Source organism: Sciurus carolinensis, chromosome 11, assembly GCF_902686445.1.
Source record: "Sciurus carolinensis chromosome 11, mSciCar1.2, whole genome shotgun sequence".
Classification (NCBI taxonomy): Eukaryota; Metazoa; Chordata; class Mammalia; order Rodentia; family Sciuridae; genus Sciurus; species Sciurus carolinensis.
Window position 1 is genome coordinate 133598108 of NC_062223.1, and position 17608 is coordinate 133615715.

Below are 17608 nucleotides of genomic sequence, written 5' to 3' on the forward strand. Positions count from 1 at the left end.
CCTAATCAATGTGAAGTGGTATCTCATTTTGGGTTTGACTTTATTTCCTTGAAGGGTAATGATGTTCAGCATCTTTTCATGTACTTATTGGCCACTTGTATACATATCTTGAAGGACTATCTTTTGCCCAATTTTGAGTCTGCTTGTTTTTTTGTTGGTGAGTTGTGGGAGGGGTTCTCTATATATTCCCTTATATTTATGCTTTGCAAATACTTTCACTCTGAGTTGTCTTTACACTCTGTTGATAGTGTTCTTTTATGCATAATTCTTAACATTTCAATGAAGTCCATTTTTACCTATTTTCCTTTTGTTGCTTGTGCTTTTGGTGTCATATCAAAGAAATCATTGTCAAATCCAATGTGAACATTTTCCTATATTTTCTTCTAACAGTTTCATAGTTGTAGCTCTTATGTTTACATTTTTAGTCCACTTTGAGTTAATTTTTATATATGATATAACAAAAAGAGCCCACCTTCATCATTTTTCATTTTGCATATCCAGTTTTTCCCATTATCAATTTGTTAAAAAGATTGTCCCTTCTCCATTGAATGATGTTGTTATCCTCATTGTAAATTATTTGGGAATCATGTGAAGGTTTAGTTCTGGGATTTCTGTTCTATTTCATTGTTCTTTATTTCTGTCTTTATACTTTTCCCACATTGTTTTGATGACCATAGCTTTATAGTAAGTTTGCATTCAGACATTGAAGATAACCATAAAGATGAATAAATATAGTTTTAATTATATAATAATAAATAGTTTTTAATTTAATAATAAACTATTTAAAACAAACTCAAGTATAAACTCTGAGAGCAGAGTTTTATAAATTTTATTTATTTTATTCCTAATGTCTAGACCAGTCTCTATCATATAATACTTACAAAGTAAATTGCTCAGGGAATGGAACCTCCCAAAAAGCTTCAAGTCTGATGGACAGGACAAGTCTAGACATGAAATTATTAGGAACAATATTTGATAGATTAGCAGTTTTTTTCCTTCTAAAAAAATCCTTTCATAGTTATAAATATTGTCATCTCAATGTGAGCATTCTGATAGCATGGGATTTGGGGTGTGCACAGCTAAACTTTAGCAACCACTACTTCAAGCTGACCCACAAATCCACTTCCTAACTGGTGTGTCAGAATCATATTCCCAGACATCAGTATTTTCCACATGCATTAACTTATGTTGTCTGCAGGTCTCAGGTTCATGGCTTTAAGTCCTCATAGCACCATTGGTTTTTTAAAAAATATTATTACTAAATTTTACAGTGAAATTCTGGGCTATTGGGGATGGGTAGACAGAGGAATTTTAGAATATTTATAAATTTAAGAATTGTTTAGGAATAATATATAATAATTGTTCTCAACTTGGAACCTTATCAGATCTAGGGCCCAGTTGTTACAGTTAATCTCTTGCCTTGAAGTGGTCCTCTATTCTTAAATCTTCTTGGGACATATTCTTTACTAGGCGTGGCATAGTAAGCTGCCTATGAAACTTATCTAGGATAAGAGGAGAGGAGAGAAATTATGCCAAGCTTCCATTATGAAATATAAAACATTCACTTTTGTCCCAATTTTTGCCAATTTTTATATAGCACCTTTCTTTTTCCCAGTGTAAAGGAATATAGAGGTGATTATTTCCACTATTTGAGGCTATTACTTAGTTTCTTTTAGGTTGTGTCACAAGAGTGAGGAGTTGAAGCTCCAAACATCATTATTGTATCTGATGAAAGAAAATGTAAAGTCAGACACAAAAAGCCAAGCAAGGAGAATTTCATTATAAGTGAAAGTAAGTGAGGCTCAAACAAAGTACAAGACAGAGAAGAGGGGTGGGTGTCAGAGCAGAGAATGACATAGAAAACAATGCTACTTTCAAATGTATTACTGTTTGATGTTTTCTAGGAGAACTGGGGCCCACCTGTAGTTATCAGTAATAAGATGTTTAACTCCTTTTTTGTCAGGAGGGGGAGTTTTTTACCCTAATTGGTCCTCTCTAGAACTGTCAAGGTGACCATCTCACACAGGGGCTTCACTTACAAGTCAATTCAATGTTAATATGAGTATTGGGGGTCAACTTCATCTTAATATGCCTAACTGTATTAATCAGGGTTCTCTAGAGGAACAGAATTAACAGGAAGTATGATAATGAAAAGGGAATTTGTTAGATTGACTTACACAACCAGAAGCTGAATAGTCTACAATAGTTGTCTGCAGACTGAAGAGCTGAAAGAACTAGTAGCTTTGCAGTTCAAGAAACTGAAGCTCCAGAACAAGAGGGATCAACAGTGCTACCCTAGTCCAACTGAGACTGAAGGCTTCTAGAAACTCCTTGGAGAATCTCTGATAGAGTCTGCTTTAGAAGAGTGAAGAAACAAGAGTCTGATATCCTCAGATGATTGCAGCAGCAATCAAGAACCCATTCAAGAAGAATGGAACTTGCATCTGAATCTGCTTCCTTGTTCTTCCAATATTTATTCCATCCAAGCCACCATCCTATTGGCAGTGCTGCCCTTATTTAGGGATGCTCTCCACTTCAGTTCACTATCCCATGTGCCAATCATTCCTGGACATGCCCTCATTGACTCACCCAGAAGCCTCTTAATCATCAGCATCTCTTAATATGATCAAATTGACAATTCAAATTAACCATTACACTGCCTTACTAAAGAAATTTCCCTTCTGAAATAAACTGAGACACCTATGACTAACTGTGCAATGATCCCAGTAGACTCTGTCAGGATTTAGACCCATTGATTTTTCCTTCTAGACATTTTTCTTGATTGACTTCCTTTGTTTTTACCTGTTTATTCTCCAGGTTAGTATACCTTTTGTATTTCTACAAGTTACTTGATTGTTCATTAAAGCCAATTCAAAGAAACCTGTGACTCAGCTGCTATGTTATTGGTTAATATTCCACTGCTTATTATTAACTACTACCTAACAGTTTTAAGAAACTAATTGGTTTAGTTTTCCTTAGAGTTTATCACAGATATATATATGCCCTCATTGATATGTATATATATATATATATATACATATATATATATATATATACACATATCTGTATCTGTTGACCTTCCATGAAAATTGATATTATGTTAACACTAGCTATTGTAGTGGCCTACCCGTCCTCTTATTCACCTGCTGTTGCCATTTCTAATATTTCTACCATTTTGATGAATCTACTTATCTCTCCTAGTTATCTGCTTCTACTCTCTTTCTCTTCTGGCCATGGGCTCTCCAATTTATTTTCTCCTCTTGGCTTCTTACTTGTTAGAGAAAGGATAAAACTGGGCTGCGCAGTCACTATCTAGTTGGGCAATGCTTTCATGAGCCACCTCTTAGGCCCCTGTGATGGTCTTTGGGTTGGACACTGGTCCCTGGTCAGGGTTACTTGCAATCAGAATTTTGGTGTGTCATCTAAATCATAGTGATCATACTGAAAGAACTGTTTTTGGTCACTTTTCTTATAAGGAGCCTGGGGGCCTTTGCAGATACTTAGGGCATCATATATTATTCACCCATTAATAGGCTCCTGGGAGCTTTCAGACTAAAGGGGAAGTTGAAAGTGCTGCATGTGCATTGGGTGTATTTCTGGTCTTCAGAAGGAGTTATCCAAAACAAAATAAAAATATCTTCATTTACCCTGGCTCTATAACCCTTTGTAGTAGTAGTATTTTAGAACCTAATAGCAACTCAGATACTTCTGTTTTCCATTCCTTTTTATTAAATTCTTTAAAACTTTGAATGGGGGAACTTTGGATTATGTAGAGGGAAATGAGAGGGAGGGGGTATGAAAAATGGTGGAAAAAGACATCATTACCCTATGTACGTGTATGATTGCATGAATGGTATGAATCTACCTCGTGTACAACCATAGAAACGAAATGATGTACCCCATTTGTGTACAATGAATCAAAATGCAGTCTGTAAAAAATTAAAAGATAAATAAAAAAAGAAAAAATTTTAGCTAAAATGAGACCAAACTCTTACTAAATAAGAAACAAAGGATCAAATTTACACCTGGACATGAATACATGTAACTGGACCATTAAATAAGATATAGAAAGGAAAAGAGTGAATTGTTGTGGCCAGCAGCCTACTAATAATGTACAGGGAGTTGGAAGGCAGTTCAGAGTAGCAAGTCTGCATGCACATTTTCCTTCCAGCACAGTTAGGAAAACATCCAGAGGCCTCAGTAAGGGTTTTCTCTATTAAGACCTTTCTTGGGGTTACCAAATTTCTTAGAGGCCAAGTAGCTGAAGGATGATTTTTTTTAGGTGGTTGATGTGCCTACTTGATCATCGCTCCAAAATGAGTTGAAATTTTTTCAAACCTTGCAGGTAGCGCATCTTGCTTTCATTACTAGTATAAATAGCTTCATGAAATCACCATATTGTTATCTTTTTCATTTCACCAAAGACTGATGCAAACTTCTTCATGGACTGGAAACCCTAGGTTAGATGAAAATACAGTGAACTGGTTGAGAACTGTTTCTAGGGTGGTGATGATCAACCCCTCCCTAGGGCTGATACCATCCTGAAGGGATGGGGGAATCCAGGCAGAGTTTGGACTGTGATGTGGCACCAACAGCACTTTTGCTGGCTTTGAAGCCTAGAGGAAAAGGGAGAGACTGGGAGGAGTGGCAAGAGAAGGTGCCTACTGGTCTGATGACAAAGGGATTGAGACTCTAAGCAAGAAAGAAATGCTTAAAGAAAGGTTTAGAGCTTCTCAAGAGCTTTTTTACTGGGACTAAGAAGGAGAGTGTGTTTGTAGAACTTGTTTCTTTTCCTTGGTTCCTTCCAGTGAAGTTCAGACTGAAATGGAAAGTAGTCAATTTGAGTGTGTATATAAGAGACTTTGTTTTGAAATATATTTTTTCATCCCCTTTTGATTACTGACTGTAACCTATATAGAAGGGTAAACCCTGGCTTCAGCCCAAAAATATTTCTGGAGAATAGAGATGCCCTGTTTCTGATCTGATTTTTCTTTTTCCTTTCAGGCTGTCTGATAGGGGCTGTGAATCTCAAATCCAGCAACCGAAACCCAGTAGTACAGGAATTTGAAAGTAAGTAGGAGACACTACGAGGAGAATGGGTACCCTCTAGTGGACCTTTGGTGGTCTTGCAGCCAACTTCAGGACACATGGGTCCTGAACCAAGGTTGTGCAGGGCAGCTACTCAGTGTGCCTGTGGGGAGAAAGCGGCACATAAGCAAGCCTGTAGTGCAGGCTGTGCAGGTTTTACATTGATCATTCATTTCTTGCCTGCTTTGTGCTTACACAACAAAAAGTTTCTTACATAAAGCAGGGTTAAGGAAGGTGTACTCTCTAAGGATCCTTACTAATGTCTTAATTGTTTTTCTGGCAAAACCTCATCTTTTCGCAAAGTCTCTTGGAACCTGAAGGGGGCCGGGTTTATAATCTGCATGAAAGGGCTTTTAAACTAGAGATGGCTTACAGGGTCTGATTATACAAGTGAACTCAGAAGTGTTCCACATTCACTGAGTGTTCATTTTTTCTCTTTGCTCATTAGGTGTGGAATTGTCTTGTATCATTACGGATTCACAGACCAATGACCCTAGGATTGAATGGAAGAAAATCCAAGATGACCAAACCACATATGTGTTTTTTGACAACAAAATTCAGGGTATGATCCTGTTGTACTTTCTGCCTGTTGACCTCTCCTTTGTCCAGTGGCCTGGGCATGCACTTAGAGCCAGCAGTTTACTTTGGATTGATAACCTGCCTATGTAGCCAGGACTGTTTTTACTTTTAAAATTTATTATTATTGAAAATTTCAGACATGTAAAAATATTGAGAATAGTGGATCAAACCTCCCTGTACCTGCCACTTAGCTTTAATAAATATCAGTTCATTAGTTAGGACTTTATGCACAACACATCTTTTTGAGGAATCAAATCTTCTCTGCTGTCTTCTTGTCATGACCTATGACAAGAGTGATATAAGGAGTATATCAGACCTAGGTGTTTATGGAGCTACCCATTATGTCCCAGACTTTGTGCTAGAGCAGAACCAACTGGGCAAGCACAGGTGTCATGGTATGGCACAACATGGGAGGAGGATTGTGGTCAAGGAGGTGGCACCTGGGCAGTGGGGTGGAGAGTGGGCAGTAAACCAGGCAGGATTACAAGGGGAAGTGTGAAGAAAGGTATTTGGGCAGGAAAGAATGCTGCACATGAAGACATAAAAGCAGAGAGCTTGACTGATAGGAGTACAAGTTCCCTACCAATGGGAAGGGAGAAAAGGAGGAGATGAGGCTGACATACTGAATGCCAGGTGAGTACAGATGGAGGGCAATGTGTGAGGGCTGGCCAGAGATTTTGACGGGAAGTGCAGTGGTTATGTTTATGCTTTAGAAGATCGAAGTGGCTGTTTTGCAGGGAAGAGGTTGTAGATAGGGAAAACTTGGTGCAAGTGTCATGTCAGAGGAAGTTAATGGCCTGAGCTGAGGTACTTGCAGTAGAGATTGAAGAGAAGAACTGCTAGGACTTGGCTGCTGGAGTTCAGCGGAAGACTGGTCAACAGGTAGCATGGAGTGGAAAGACATCACTTTTCTTTTGACAGAGGGAAGGAATAAACAGGAAGTCTATACAGGTATAGTCAGAGTTTTCAGAGAAGTTGAGGGTTGAGAAAAATTTTGTGAAAACAACCTGTGGTCACTTTGGTTTGGGTTCTAAATATCAGCAGAAGTCATAGGCTCTTTAAAATAGTATTGTTTTTCTCACTCACATGGGACCCTCCCTCACCTCCTTATTTTTAAAGAAATTGGAATATTACTTTGCTGCAGAGGAGTGGGGTGTTTCTTTGGCCACTTAAGCTGCCCTGGCTGAACTGTACATACGATTTAGGTCATCAGAGAAACTCTTTAAAGAATTTTCTCTTCTGGAATCTCACCCTCACCCTAGGGATGGGGAATGCAAAAAAGAGAATTTACTATGCAGGACAAGAGGGCTAGAGGAAGACTTGAGTCTACTTTGTCTCTTCTTGTGCCTCACGGCAGGACTGTATCAAAAGCACTCTGTTACATCTCACCCTTTGAAAGTGCACAGTTCAGTGGTTATGCAGTCATCACCACTATCAAATTCCAGAATATCTTCATCATTCCTGAAAGAAACCCTGTGTCCATTAGCAACCAACCCCCACCTCCAACTCCCAGCAGCCCTCAGTCAGCTTTCTGTATTATGTCAGTGTAATCTTACCTTATGTCCCGCTTCTTTCACTTAGCATGTTTCCATGATTCACCCGTGGTGTAATATGTATTAGTACCTTATTCCTTTTTATGGCTGAATAATTCCATTGTAGGTATACCACATTATTTTATCCATTCATCAGTTGATGTACTTCTGACTGTTATCACTAATACTGTTTATGCACATCCAAACACAGGTTTTGAACATAAGTTTTTTTTTTTTTCTGAGGGATGAATGACAAGTACAATCACAGGGTCATAATGGAGTTGGATGTTTAATATTTTTAGAAACTGACAATTTGTTTTCCAAAGCAGCTTTATCATTCTAAATTCCCACCAGCAATGTGCTTCCCACATCTTGACCAATACTTGTTACTATCTGTTTGTTCCTAGAAATCTTAGAGTGCCTAAAGTAGTATCTCCTTGTGGTTTTGATCTGCATTTTCTTAATGGCAAATGCCTCTTTCCATATGCCATTTGTGTATTTTCTTTGGAGAAATGTCTATTCATATCTCATGTTCATTTTTAATTTGATTATTTGTCTGTTTGTTGTGAGTTGTAAATTGTGTATGTATTCCAGATATTGGTCCTTTGTCAGACACATGAGTTGCAGATACTCTTTCCTATTGTGTGTATTAGATCCAAGGCTTAGCATCTATGCAGCATTTTAAATTCTTACCATAAGTTGCTTTAACAAGAGTTAAAATGTAACTTCCCCTTTCCATCTCTCATTAACCACCCCACTGGAACATCCTCTTACTTGTCCCGTCAGCCCACCATAAGTTCTTACACACAGGCAGCTTATAGGAGCTCATGTGGCCATATCCAAACCGTACAAACCTCTCTATAAAATACCCCAGACCTAGGTTCTTCCTACTTCTCTCGCTTTTCCCGAGTGATGGCCTTTGTCAAACCCTGACTGGCAAATAAAACTTTCTATATGTGGATCTCCTCACATGGTTTCTGCGTTGCTCATCTGCATCACATTTTCCTTTCAGTGTGGATTATCTTTTCTCCTTTCAAGCATAAATTTTTAACTTTAATAAATTCTAGAATAACTATTTGTAACTTTTTTGTTGTTGTTGTTGATATTAGAGATTCAATCCAGGACCTCACACAAGTTAGGCAAGCACAGTATCACTGAGCCATATCCCCCCAGCCCTCTTTTTTTTTTTTGTTATACAGGGTCTCACAGAGTTGCCAAGACTGGCCTTAAACTTGTGATCCTCATGCCTCAGTCTCCTGAGTTGATGGGATTATAAGTATGTGACACTGCACCCAGCTAGTATAACTTTTTTTTTTTTTTTTTTTAATGTGCTTGTGCTTTTGGTGTCATGTTGAAGAGGGAAATATTACTTTATAGCTTTGGTCTTTGTAAGAGTGTTACTTAATTACTGGTCTTTGTAAGATTGTTGTTTAAATACTTGTTCAAATTGTAACATTTCTGTGCTAGGTTTGAATTATAGCTCTTAGAAGCATAAGCTTGCAGTTATCTTGAGAAACTGCTGCCTGTGATAAAGGCCACTTACCGGTATCACTTGCAGATGTTCCTCTGCCTTTGTTCTGCTTGGATAAGCTGCTTTTTCGCAAGAATTCTGGTTTATGGTCCTTGGTCACATGGGCCAGGAATTCAAACCCACCAGTGTTGTAATGGTTAAGAAATTATGTCAAATTTCCTATAAAAGCCTTATGTAACCTCAGCTTGGGACCCAGAATTTCAGGGCACTAGCTCGGCTGGGTCTACCAGTGTAAATAAACCTGAGTTCTCTAACCCTCTGAGCCCCTGCTTGGGTACTTTGCTGAACTCAATTTCCACAACAATGTCTAAGAAACCAATGCCAAATCCAAGGTCATGAAGATTTATTCCTGTTTCTTTTTCCCTAAGAGCTTTTAAGTTTTAACTCTTATATTAGATCTTTGTTGTGAGGTTGAGGTTCAGCTTCCTTCTTTTCCATGTGGACAACCAGCTATTCCAGCATCATTTGGAAAAGTCATGTGTTTTGTTTTGTTTTTTAATGTTACTTTTTCTTTTAATGGGGAATCCCTCCTGGGACCGATGAAAAGGATATGAGGTTCCAGACTTTAACAGCAGAGACATACAATGAATGAATGCCTCTTACATCCAACTACTCTTTGTTGCTCTTAGGTTACAAAGAAGAGTCAGTCCTGGTTACTGTCCTCATTTTAGGTAGCTACTTAGCCTTGAGTGAGTGAACTGGGAAAAGAGAATAAAAGATGCCTGAAAGCCACAGGGAACCTTATCTGACAGATGAGCACTTGGAAGGTGGGGGCTTAGTATGGTAAAATCTCCCCCAGTCTAATTAAGAAGAACTACCCTTTCTGACCCTATTGTCTCCAGGACCTTCCCTTATCATCAAAACTATGTAACAACCCTCAGTCACCTTGATGGCCAAAATTTCTGGATTCTCACAAAACCTGATGGGGGCTATTCAAAGGGCAATGAACCCATTAAAAGAACAGGAAATGCAAACAAAAATGGGGGAGGGGCTCAATTTCCTTAAAACTGCAAAACTGAGCACCACACCTTCTCTCTTGGAGTGGAGGTTCATGCAGTTCCTGTGCTGTCAGTCAAAAATCAGAAGGTGGAGTTGGTTGGTACTCTGGAAATTTACCTGGGATTCCAGTAAAACTGGATGGCAGAATGGGTGTGCTAGCCCTCTCTTTCCCTTGAGAGTGTTCCCCTTTTCTTCTTTCCTATTCCTTCTACTAAACTCATGCTTGCTACTCTTAGTGACTTGCAACATTCTTTCTGACCTGATCACAAGAATTGTGCGAAAATGCTACCTCAGTTTAATGGAAGTTCTCTGCCCTGTAACAATCACAGAATTCTCTTCTATTATATGAGAATAGAAACAAACCAGTCGGCAGTTTGGCATCGAATCCTGACCCCAGCGACTACCACCTCAGAGTGGCAGAAATAAGGTAGACCTGTGTCTTCTTTTATATAGGGGACTTGGCAGGTCGTGCAGAACTGTTAGGGAAAACTTCCCTGAAGATCTGGAATGTGACACGGACAGACTCAGCCCTATATCGATGTGAGGTTGTTGCCCGAAATGACCGCAAAGAAATTGATGAGATTACCATAGAGTTAATTGTGCAAGGTAAGAACTTATATGAAGGTAAAGTGTTTCTCCTCAGGCTTCATGAGTCTGTAGCTATAAAACAAGTCATCAGTTCCTATTTCTTTCCATTTCTTTCCTTCCAGAGTTTGGCTCCTGAGGGTATCCCATGACTTGAGGGAGGGGAGCTTGCAAGCCTGAGACTGAGTTTAGGGGGGGGAAGATGAGAAGGAAGTGGAGCTTCTACTATTCTCACCAAATGTAGGAAGTGCTTTAGCATACTTTATGTCCTCCACAGCATCCTCCTGAAGCTGGAAGGAATTAAAAGTGCATGTGTGATTGGACTTGGGGTGGGATGAATTCTTGAGGGTAGGACAGAGTCTACCTGACTGATGACTGGGAATGTAGTGGTGCAGGAGCTCCTTGGCCAGCTTTCTTGTCTTTGGATCTGATTTAGGAGAGTGTTGGATGTTACCATGTTGCTGAGATCTTCAATATCAACCCATGTTTTTCCTGCAGTGAAGCCAGTAACTCCTATCTGCAGAGTGCCAAAGGCTGTCCCCGTAGGCAAGGCAGCAACACTGCAGTGCCAGGAGAGCGAGGCTTATCCCCGGCCTTACTACAACTGGTATCGAAATGATGTGCCGCTGCCAACAGATTCCAGAGCCAATCCCAGATTTCGAAATTCCTCTTTTCTCTTAAACTCTGAGACAGGCACTCTGGTAAGAACTCTTCTAAGAGGTGAGGATGGAGATGTCTTTGTTGGGGGCAATGGATGCTTTTTTGTGGAAAGAACAGTTATTAAGAGAGAGTAAAACTACTTTAAGACAGGAGCTAAAAATCCAGGATATTGAGATTCTACAAGAAAAATAATCCTTCATTTATAAATAAGTCCTATGAGGGTAAAATAAGGGAAACCTATAGATTTAAAAGGGACCAAGGAAGGGATATTAGTCAAATGTTATAAGTGGATGTAGAAGTCCTGATTTGGACTCAATTTGGACTGTACAAACCATTAGGTGATAATCAGGGAAATTTGATTATTGGCTGGATATTTGATGATACTAAGCAATTGCTGATTGGTTTAGGCATGATAATAGCATTGTGATTATGGTTTTAGAAGTTTTATTTTATATCAATAAATATTGAAATATTTATGGATAAAATATGTCTGGAATTTGTTTCAAAATAGCCCAGTGCTGGTGCTGGTGGGAAGTAGATGAGGAAAGGAAATGAGATTGGTCATCAGCAAGTCACCCCAAGCTTCTACAGCATATAGTTCTTATGGCAAGGTGGGGTTGATCTGTGGAATACCCAACTGTACGTGGTAATTAAGTGGGTTTTAATAGGATCCTTAGTATTTGTTTGGACAAAGTGTTACCTAAGGAGCAGTCCTGGTCAGAGTTCCTTCACCAAATAAAATTAAGTGCAGCCTCACATTTTGGATGTTACCTGGCTTTGGATACCAAGGGGAGCTCAATGTTGGGCAGCTCTTAGGCCAGAGTGTCAGAAAGCATTGAGGGAGGAAGCTGGAAATGCCTGGGAAGCCACAGGAAAACCAGAAGCAAATTAGCAGATTCTGACTATATTCTGGACTCAGCAGGACCTTGGCAGCTTCAGCTTCCTCACTCCTGTCCCTTAGAGGGCTGCCCTGATGATTGGTCTCAGAATTTACCTTCATTTCTTGAAACAGGTTTTTAGTGCTGTTCATAAGGAGGACTCTGGGCAGTATTATTGCATTGCTTCCAATGATGCAGGCTCGGCCAAGTGTGAGGAGCAAGAGATGGAAGTCTGTGAGTTACTTTTTGGAAAGATTTTATTCAAAGACTGGGAAGTGAATAGAACATTTAAAATTGACTATTAGGCAACCAGTTTAGACAATGTTCTGCCATGTTCTCCTTTCTTCTGGAGCTGACAGGATTCACCAAGATCCCTTGGAGAAGTTGAAGGCAGGCTGAGAAAGTGCTGTGTCTAGATAGGTGGCTCTCTGAAACATTCTGGGGTCTTCTGGTGCTGGAAACATGGCCAGTCATGTAACTTTCACAGAGTATAATTAACTCTCTTTCTTTGATAATTGATAGAATCATCAAAATACAAGGTGGAATGAGGCTTCCAGAAATTTTTCCAGTTACAAATTATTTTGCAGGAAACTGATTGATAGTGTTTTTCACCTAATTTTACCCTGCTTTGTGATAATGCCTTCTCAAGGGCCCTGATTATAAGGGGAGGTGTTGAGAGGAAGAAGGGAGTGGATAGAGTGTGTCTGAACAACTTGGGGAGTTTCTTGACTCTTTCCCTCTTCCTGTTTGTAGCCACCCCAGAACAGGGTATTCCAAAATTGCTTGATGATAAGAACTATTTGGACCCACCCCAGTTATATGCTAGAAATGTGTGTAAAACAAGTATTCCAGGTGGATGTTTTCTGTCAAATTTGGGAAACTGCTCTAGGACCATTTTCTCTTTGAGTAAGAATCCTGAGTTGATATGTTCCCTGCATGTTTTTCCTTGCACTGTTATTTGCATAAAGGAAGTAGCCACTGGCGTTCCCAGATCACGGGTGACCAAGTGTCTTTGCCCAGTGTAGAGAAATGAGAAAAAGGAATGCAGGGGGCATCGTCTAAGAGGGCTTGTAGATAGGAGGCCAGACAGTAATGAAAGGTCAAGTTTTCACTTAGTACTTTTTACTTTTAAGGCTTCAAATGAACTTTCTCCCCCCAAATAGCCCACAACAAAGGAAGGTTCTGGAAATTAGGATCCCCCCCCCCTTATATGTCCTGGCTTCTAATTCTATACTTAATGTAACCATCACTAAACTGATGTAAATATCACTAAACTGTGCACTTACAAATTTAGGCATTTAGCTAGAGGATTTTAAAATCGAGCCCCTCTTAATTGAGTCTGGAGAGTGACTGCATGGTTAGTCTCAGTACCTTATACATGGTATCAGGGGTTATGGTATCCTGTGTGTTCTAGGCTAGAAAGATTTTAAGTATTCTCAGTTTACTCTCCTGGCTAGGGTAGGCATGAGAGGGCAGAAGGGTGAAGGAAGGAGGCATGGTAGGTCAAGGTGTTTTTTAAGAACAGATAGTGTATATCATCCCTTCTCACAATCCTCCCTTTCTACAGATGACCTGAACATTGCTGGAATTATTGGGGGTGTTCTGGTTGTTCTTGCTGTCTTGGCCATGATAACGTTGGGCATCTGTTGTGCATATAGACGCGGCTACTTCATCAACAATAAACAAGATGGAGAAAGGTGAGCCTGCCTTACATGAGAAAAGCAAAGTGTGGCCTGGCATTAATATGATAAACACACCACTGAACTGCCCCCTTCTGTTCACAGTTACAAGAGCCCAGGGAAGCCTGATGGAGTTAACTATATCAGGACAGATGAGGAGGTAAGGAGGAAAGAGAGTAAGTAGCATTTAGAAAATCTGGGGGTGGGGTAGGGAGGTTTCCTAGGTGTGTCCAGTGGGAAGATGGCATTCTAGCTAGGAAATGGAGGGGCCCATGGGAAGGTTTCTGAGTTACACTGCAGACCCTGAGCTCTTCAGCTCTGCACAGGTAACCTGTGCACAGCAGTGGCATTAACACTTTTCAGGCTCTAGTGGATGTCACTGTTTAAGCTTGATCATTTCTTTCATTTTGTTTTGTCCTTGGTTTCCTCTTTGGAGACTTATTTAGCCCCTGTGTGATTTAACCAGTTCTCTCTTTCCCACCACCTTGCGAGACCTCTGGATTGCTTCTAATTTTGCATTGGCTTTGCAGGGTGACTTCAGACACAAGTCATCGTTTGTGATCTGAGACCTGGCGGTGTGGCTGAGAAGCACATGCAGATACCTCTACTAGAAACTCCTGTCAAGGGCAGCCATGAGCCAAGTGCACTTGGACAGAGCTAGACACTCATGCAGAAGCTTTTTGTTTTGGCCAAAGTTGACTGCTACTCCTTTCTTACTCTTTTAACAAGCCACACAAATAAAAAAATCTTCCACAAGATGGGCACAGTAACCACCAGGAAAAGGAACTGAGTGAGTTCACGAGTTGGGTCCCTAGTTTGTTGCTGACCCAATTCTTACATGGGTATTAGGGTGATCTGAAAGGTCTTGCCCACATCATTTCTCCTGGGCTGGGCACCATAGATCTGATTTTGCCACTGGCTGTGTTCATCAGCTGTAAGTACTGGCCACAAGAGGATGAGGTGACTGTGACAGCAACAATGTGAGTATGACACAATATCTGCAGCTGCTGTCTCCAATAATAACCTCAGAAATGACTTTGCATGCAGTGCCTCATTCCATGGACCCTCAGATCCTTGCACTGTCTCTTCTTAAGGCTCTGGTGATTGGTTTTGTTGTGTCCATCTTGGAGGATCTTTTTGGATCAGCATTTTATAAAAAACCAAAATCAGGAAGGTAAATGGCTTGCTGGAAGCGGGCTCTTCTTACCCGAGGAACCCTGCTAGTCCATGAGAGTGTACGGATTTAAGGAAACCTTCATCTTAGGCTAAAGTTTGAAATGGTACTGAAAGATGCTTTTCTATGGGTCTTATTTTATAAAATTTTACATTCTAAATTTTTCTAAAGATGTATTTTGATTATTGAAAAGAAAATTTCTATTTAAACTGTAAATATATTGTCATACAGTGTTTTAAAAACTATTTTTTTTTAAAAAAAGAGTTTCACTTAAGATAGAAGTTCTAAGCTACTTGTATTAAATTGGAAAGTACCAATAGTTGAGAGTATTGTACCCAAGGAATCCTCTCAAGGTTTACTAGAACATTCCTTTGTCCATGTGTTTTAGCATTTTTCATTAGAAAATTTATGCCATGTGTACAGCAGACCATTTGTTGCTTAGGAAACCTTTAAAAAATTCCAGTCTAGCACTGTTGATATCTGTGCATCTCTCCAGAAGAAACCTAGGGAGCTCTTAGGTTAGCTCTGAACTGCCTTTGAGATCACAACTGCCTGTGTCCAAAGACTGCCAAAGAAGCCCTTAGACACCCAGAGTGATCACGTTGAGTCAGATACCACTAACTTGTAGGTGCTGGTGAGAAGGCACACTTGTGCCTTCACAATCCTCACCACGGCTGTGTCCCTATTAGCTTCAGTAGTGTTGACCATTTGCTATATAGCTTTTAGAGGTTCTAATGTGGGCACTTAGGAAACTTGGTGTCTTCTGTGCAGCATCCCAGCCTTAGGGTTCCTGAAACAGACTTTCTTTTGGTTGTAGGTGGCTCAAAAATCAGCCATTGCTATTTGTTTTTTAAGTTAATTTTAATTGTGTAGTTATAAGACTGTCAAGGGCCAAAGGCCATTTTGAAACCAGATCAGTCAACTTCAATCATATTTTTAAAAGAAAACGAATCCAACTGATTCTCTTTGCTATGAAGAAAGCATCTGACACTGTAGGTTCTTCTCTTTCCTTCATAATAAACCATTATGTGGTGGCAGCCAGTCCAGCCTTTTGAAGACTATAAGGAAGTGCAGCCAGGGTCAAAGCCTGATGGTGAGGAAAGTAAAATGCTTGCCTGAATCAAAAGCTGTTTTCTAATTTTGATTTTAACTCTTTTATCTACCTGAGACACTGCTCACTAGAAACTTTGTCCAAAAGCCTTTGTTCTTCAAGAGCAGATGTTTTAGCTTCAAATACAGTGCTGTGTTGGCTTCATCATGTGAAGTGGGTTGAAGCAAGGAGCTTCTCAGAGGAGCGCCTAATTCCATGTGTGCCTGGAGGGTGGTTTTTTTTGGTAGAATGTAGTCACCTTGTAATCTGCCTTTTAGTGTCTTAATTTTTTTTATACTTTTGAGGTTTTTCTTTTTTTTTAAATTGAATACTTGAGACATGTTGACTTTTTAAAGTTGTATGAAATACTGTGCTGTGGGATATTTGGCAGGAGCAGCAGGCAACTCTCCCACATTTGCTCAGATGCATCTGCATCTTGAATGCTTAAGAGTTGAGACTATCCTTTCATGTCTGCCACCTCCAGGAAGGAAGGGGGTCATTCTCCCAATCTAACTGTTGAGGAATAACATACTAGCCTTCTTGGCAGTAATAGTGACAGGGTGGCCCTGTCACTTCCCTTCTTACACCTTAGAGCCTTCTGCCCTAGTGCCATGGAACTGGGTCTGACATGTGGAACTTGGGAAATGGTTGCTTGTGATGGTAAAACTGCATACAGAGAAGGAGCACCCATGTATCTTTAAGATGTGAATGTGACTAAAGAGGCCTGTGCAAGGCTGTTCTCTGGCCTGACATGGATGTTGCTGTACATAGTTGTTACAGACTTGTACTAACACACCTGTAATGTGGTATTTGTTTAAATCTCATTTATAAAAGCTTAAAAAAAATTCTTCATTCTTTCTTGATTGTGCTTATGTTAACTTTCATGTGTCTTCCTAGCATTTTGTTAGGTAGGTACACTGAAAAAGTAGTGTCATTGCTGTCTGCAGGGAAGTCGGTACCTGAACTGGAACCAAGTGTGTGTTCACTCAGGAACAGCTTTTTGAGTCACTCAGCAGTGATGAAGCTACCTTTGTCACACATCAATTATGGCAGAACTGTGTACAGTAACTTTCCATCCTCCAAACCTAACTTAATACACATGCTGAAAACACAAATAGTGCTGAGCATGGTGGTGCACAATTGTAATTCCAGAGGCTTGGGAGGCTGAGGCAGGAGGATCTGAATGAAGTTCAAGGCCAGCATCAGCAACATTAGCGAGGCCCTAAGCAACTTAGTGAGACCATGTCAAAATAAAAACTAAAAAAGGCTGGAGATATAGTTCAGTAGCTAAGTGGCCCTGGATTCAATCGCTGTTACCAAACAACAAGAAAAACTCTGACAAATAGTAACTTTGGGGATGGGGATGTAGCATGGTGGTAGAGCACTTGCCTAGCATGTGTTAGGTCCTGGAATTAATCCCTAGCACTTAAAAAGAAAAAAAAAATTTCTGTATGAGTTATAAAAAAAAAAAATGTTGAACTTTTACTTCTATGATTGAATTAGAAAATGGAACCAATAATGCATGGTGACCAGCTACTTGAGAGGCTGAGGCAGGAAGATGGCTCGAGAATGGCTCAAGAGTGGGCTGGGGGTTGGGGTGCAGGTGAAGCCTGGGCAACATAATGAGACCTTATCTCACAAAAAAAACAAAACAAAAAAGAAAAAAAAAGCCAACTGGATTTCATCCTAGGCATTCTTGGACAAACAATTTTAAGTTCACCTGCTAGTGCCAACAAAAAGAGACTCAAGTCACACCCCCATTGTGAAGCAATCCTTAGCAAAATGTCATACAAATCGGCAGCAGAGCTGTTCC

General features: G+C 40.0%; 1 protein-coding gene across 1 annotated transcript in view; it reads left to right on the forward strand.

Moving 5' to 3' along the window:
- Positions 1-16641, forward strand: part of Jam3 (junctional adhesion molecule 3) — a 75465-nt gene extending 58824 nt beyond the window's left edge. Inside the window, exons 3-10 of the mRNA XM_047518051.1 lie at positions 5005-5070; positions 5537-5650; positions 10183-10335; positions 10813-11015; positions 11987-12086; positions 13420-13549; positions 13637-13691; positions 14062-16641. Of these exons, the coding sequence (XP_047374007.1) occupies positions 5005-5070; positions 5537-5650; positions 10183-10335; positions 10813-11015; positions 11987-12086; positions 13420-13549; positions 13637-13691; positions 14062-14097 (857 nt within the window). The 3' untranslated portion in view covers positions 14098-16641. The remainder of the gene's footprint in view (positions 1-5004; positions 5071-5536; positions 5651-10182; positions 10336-10812; positions 11016-11986; positions 12087-13419; positions 13550-13636; positions 13692-14061) is intronic.
- Positions 16642-17608: the final 967 nt, after the last annotated feature.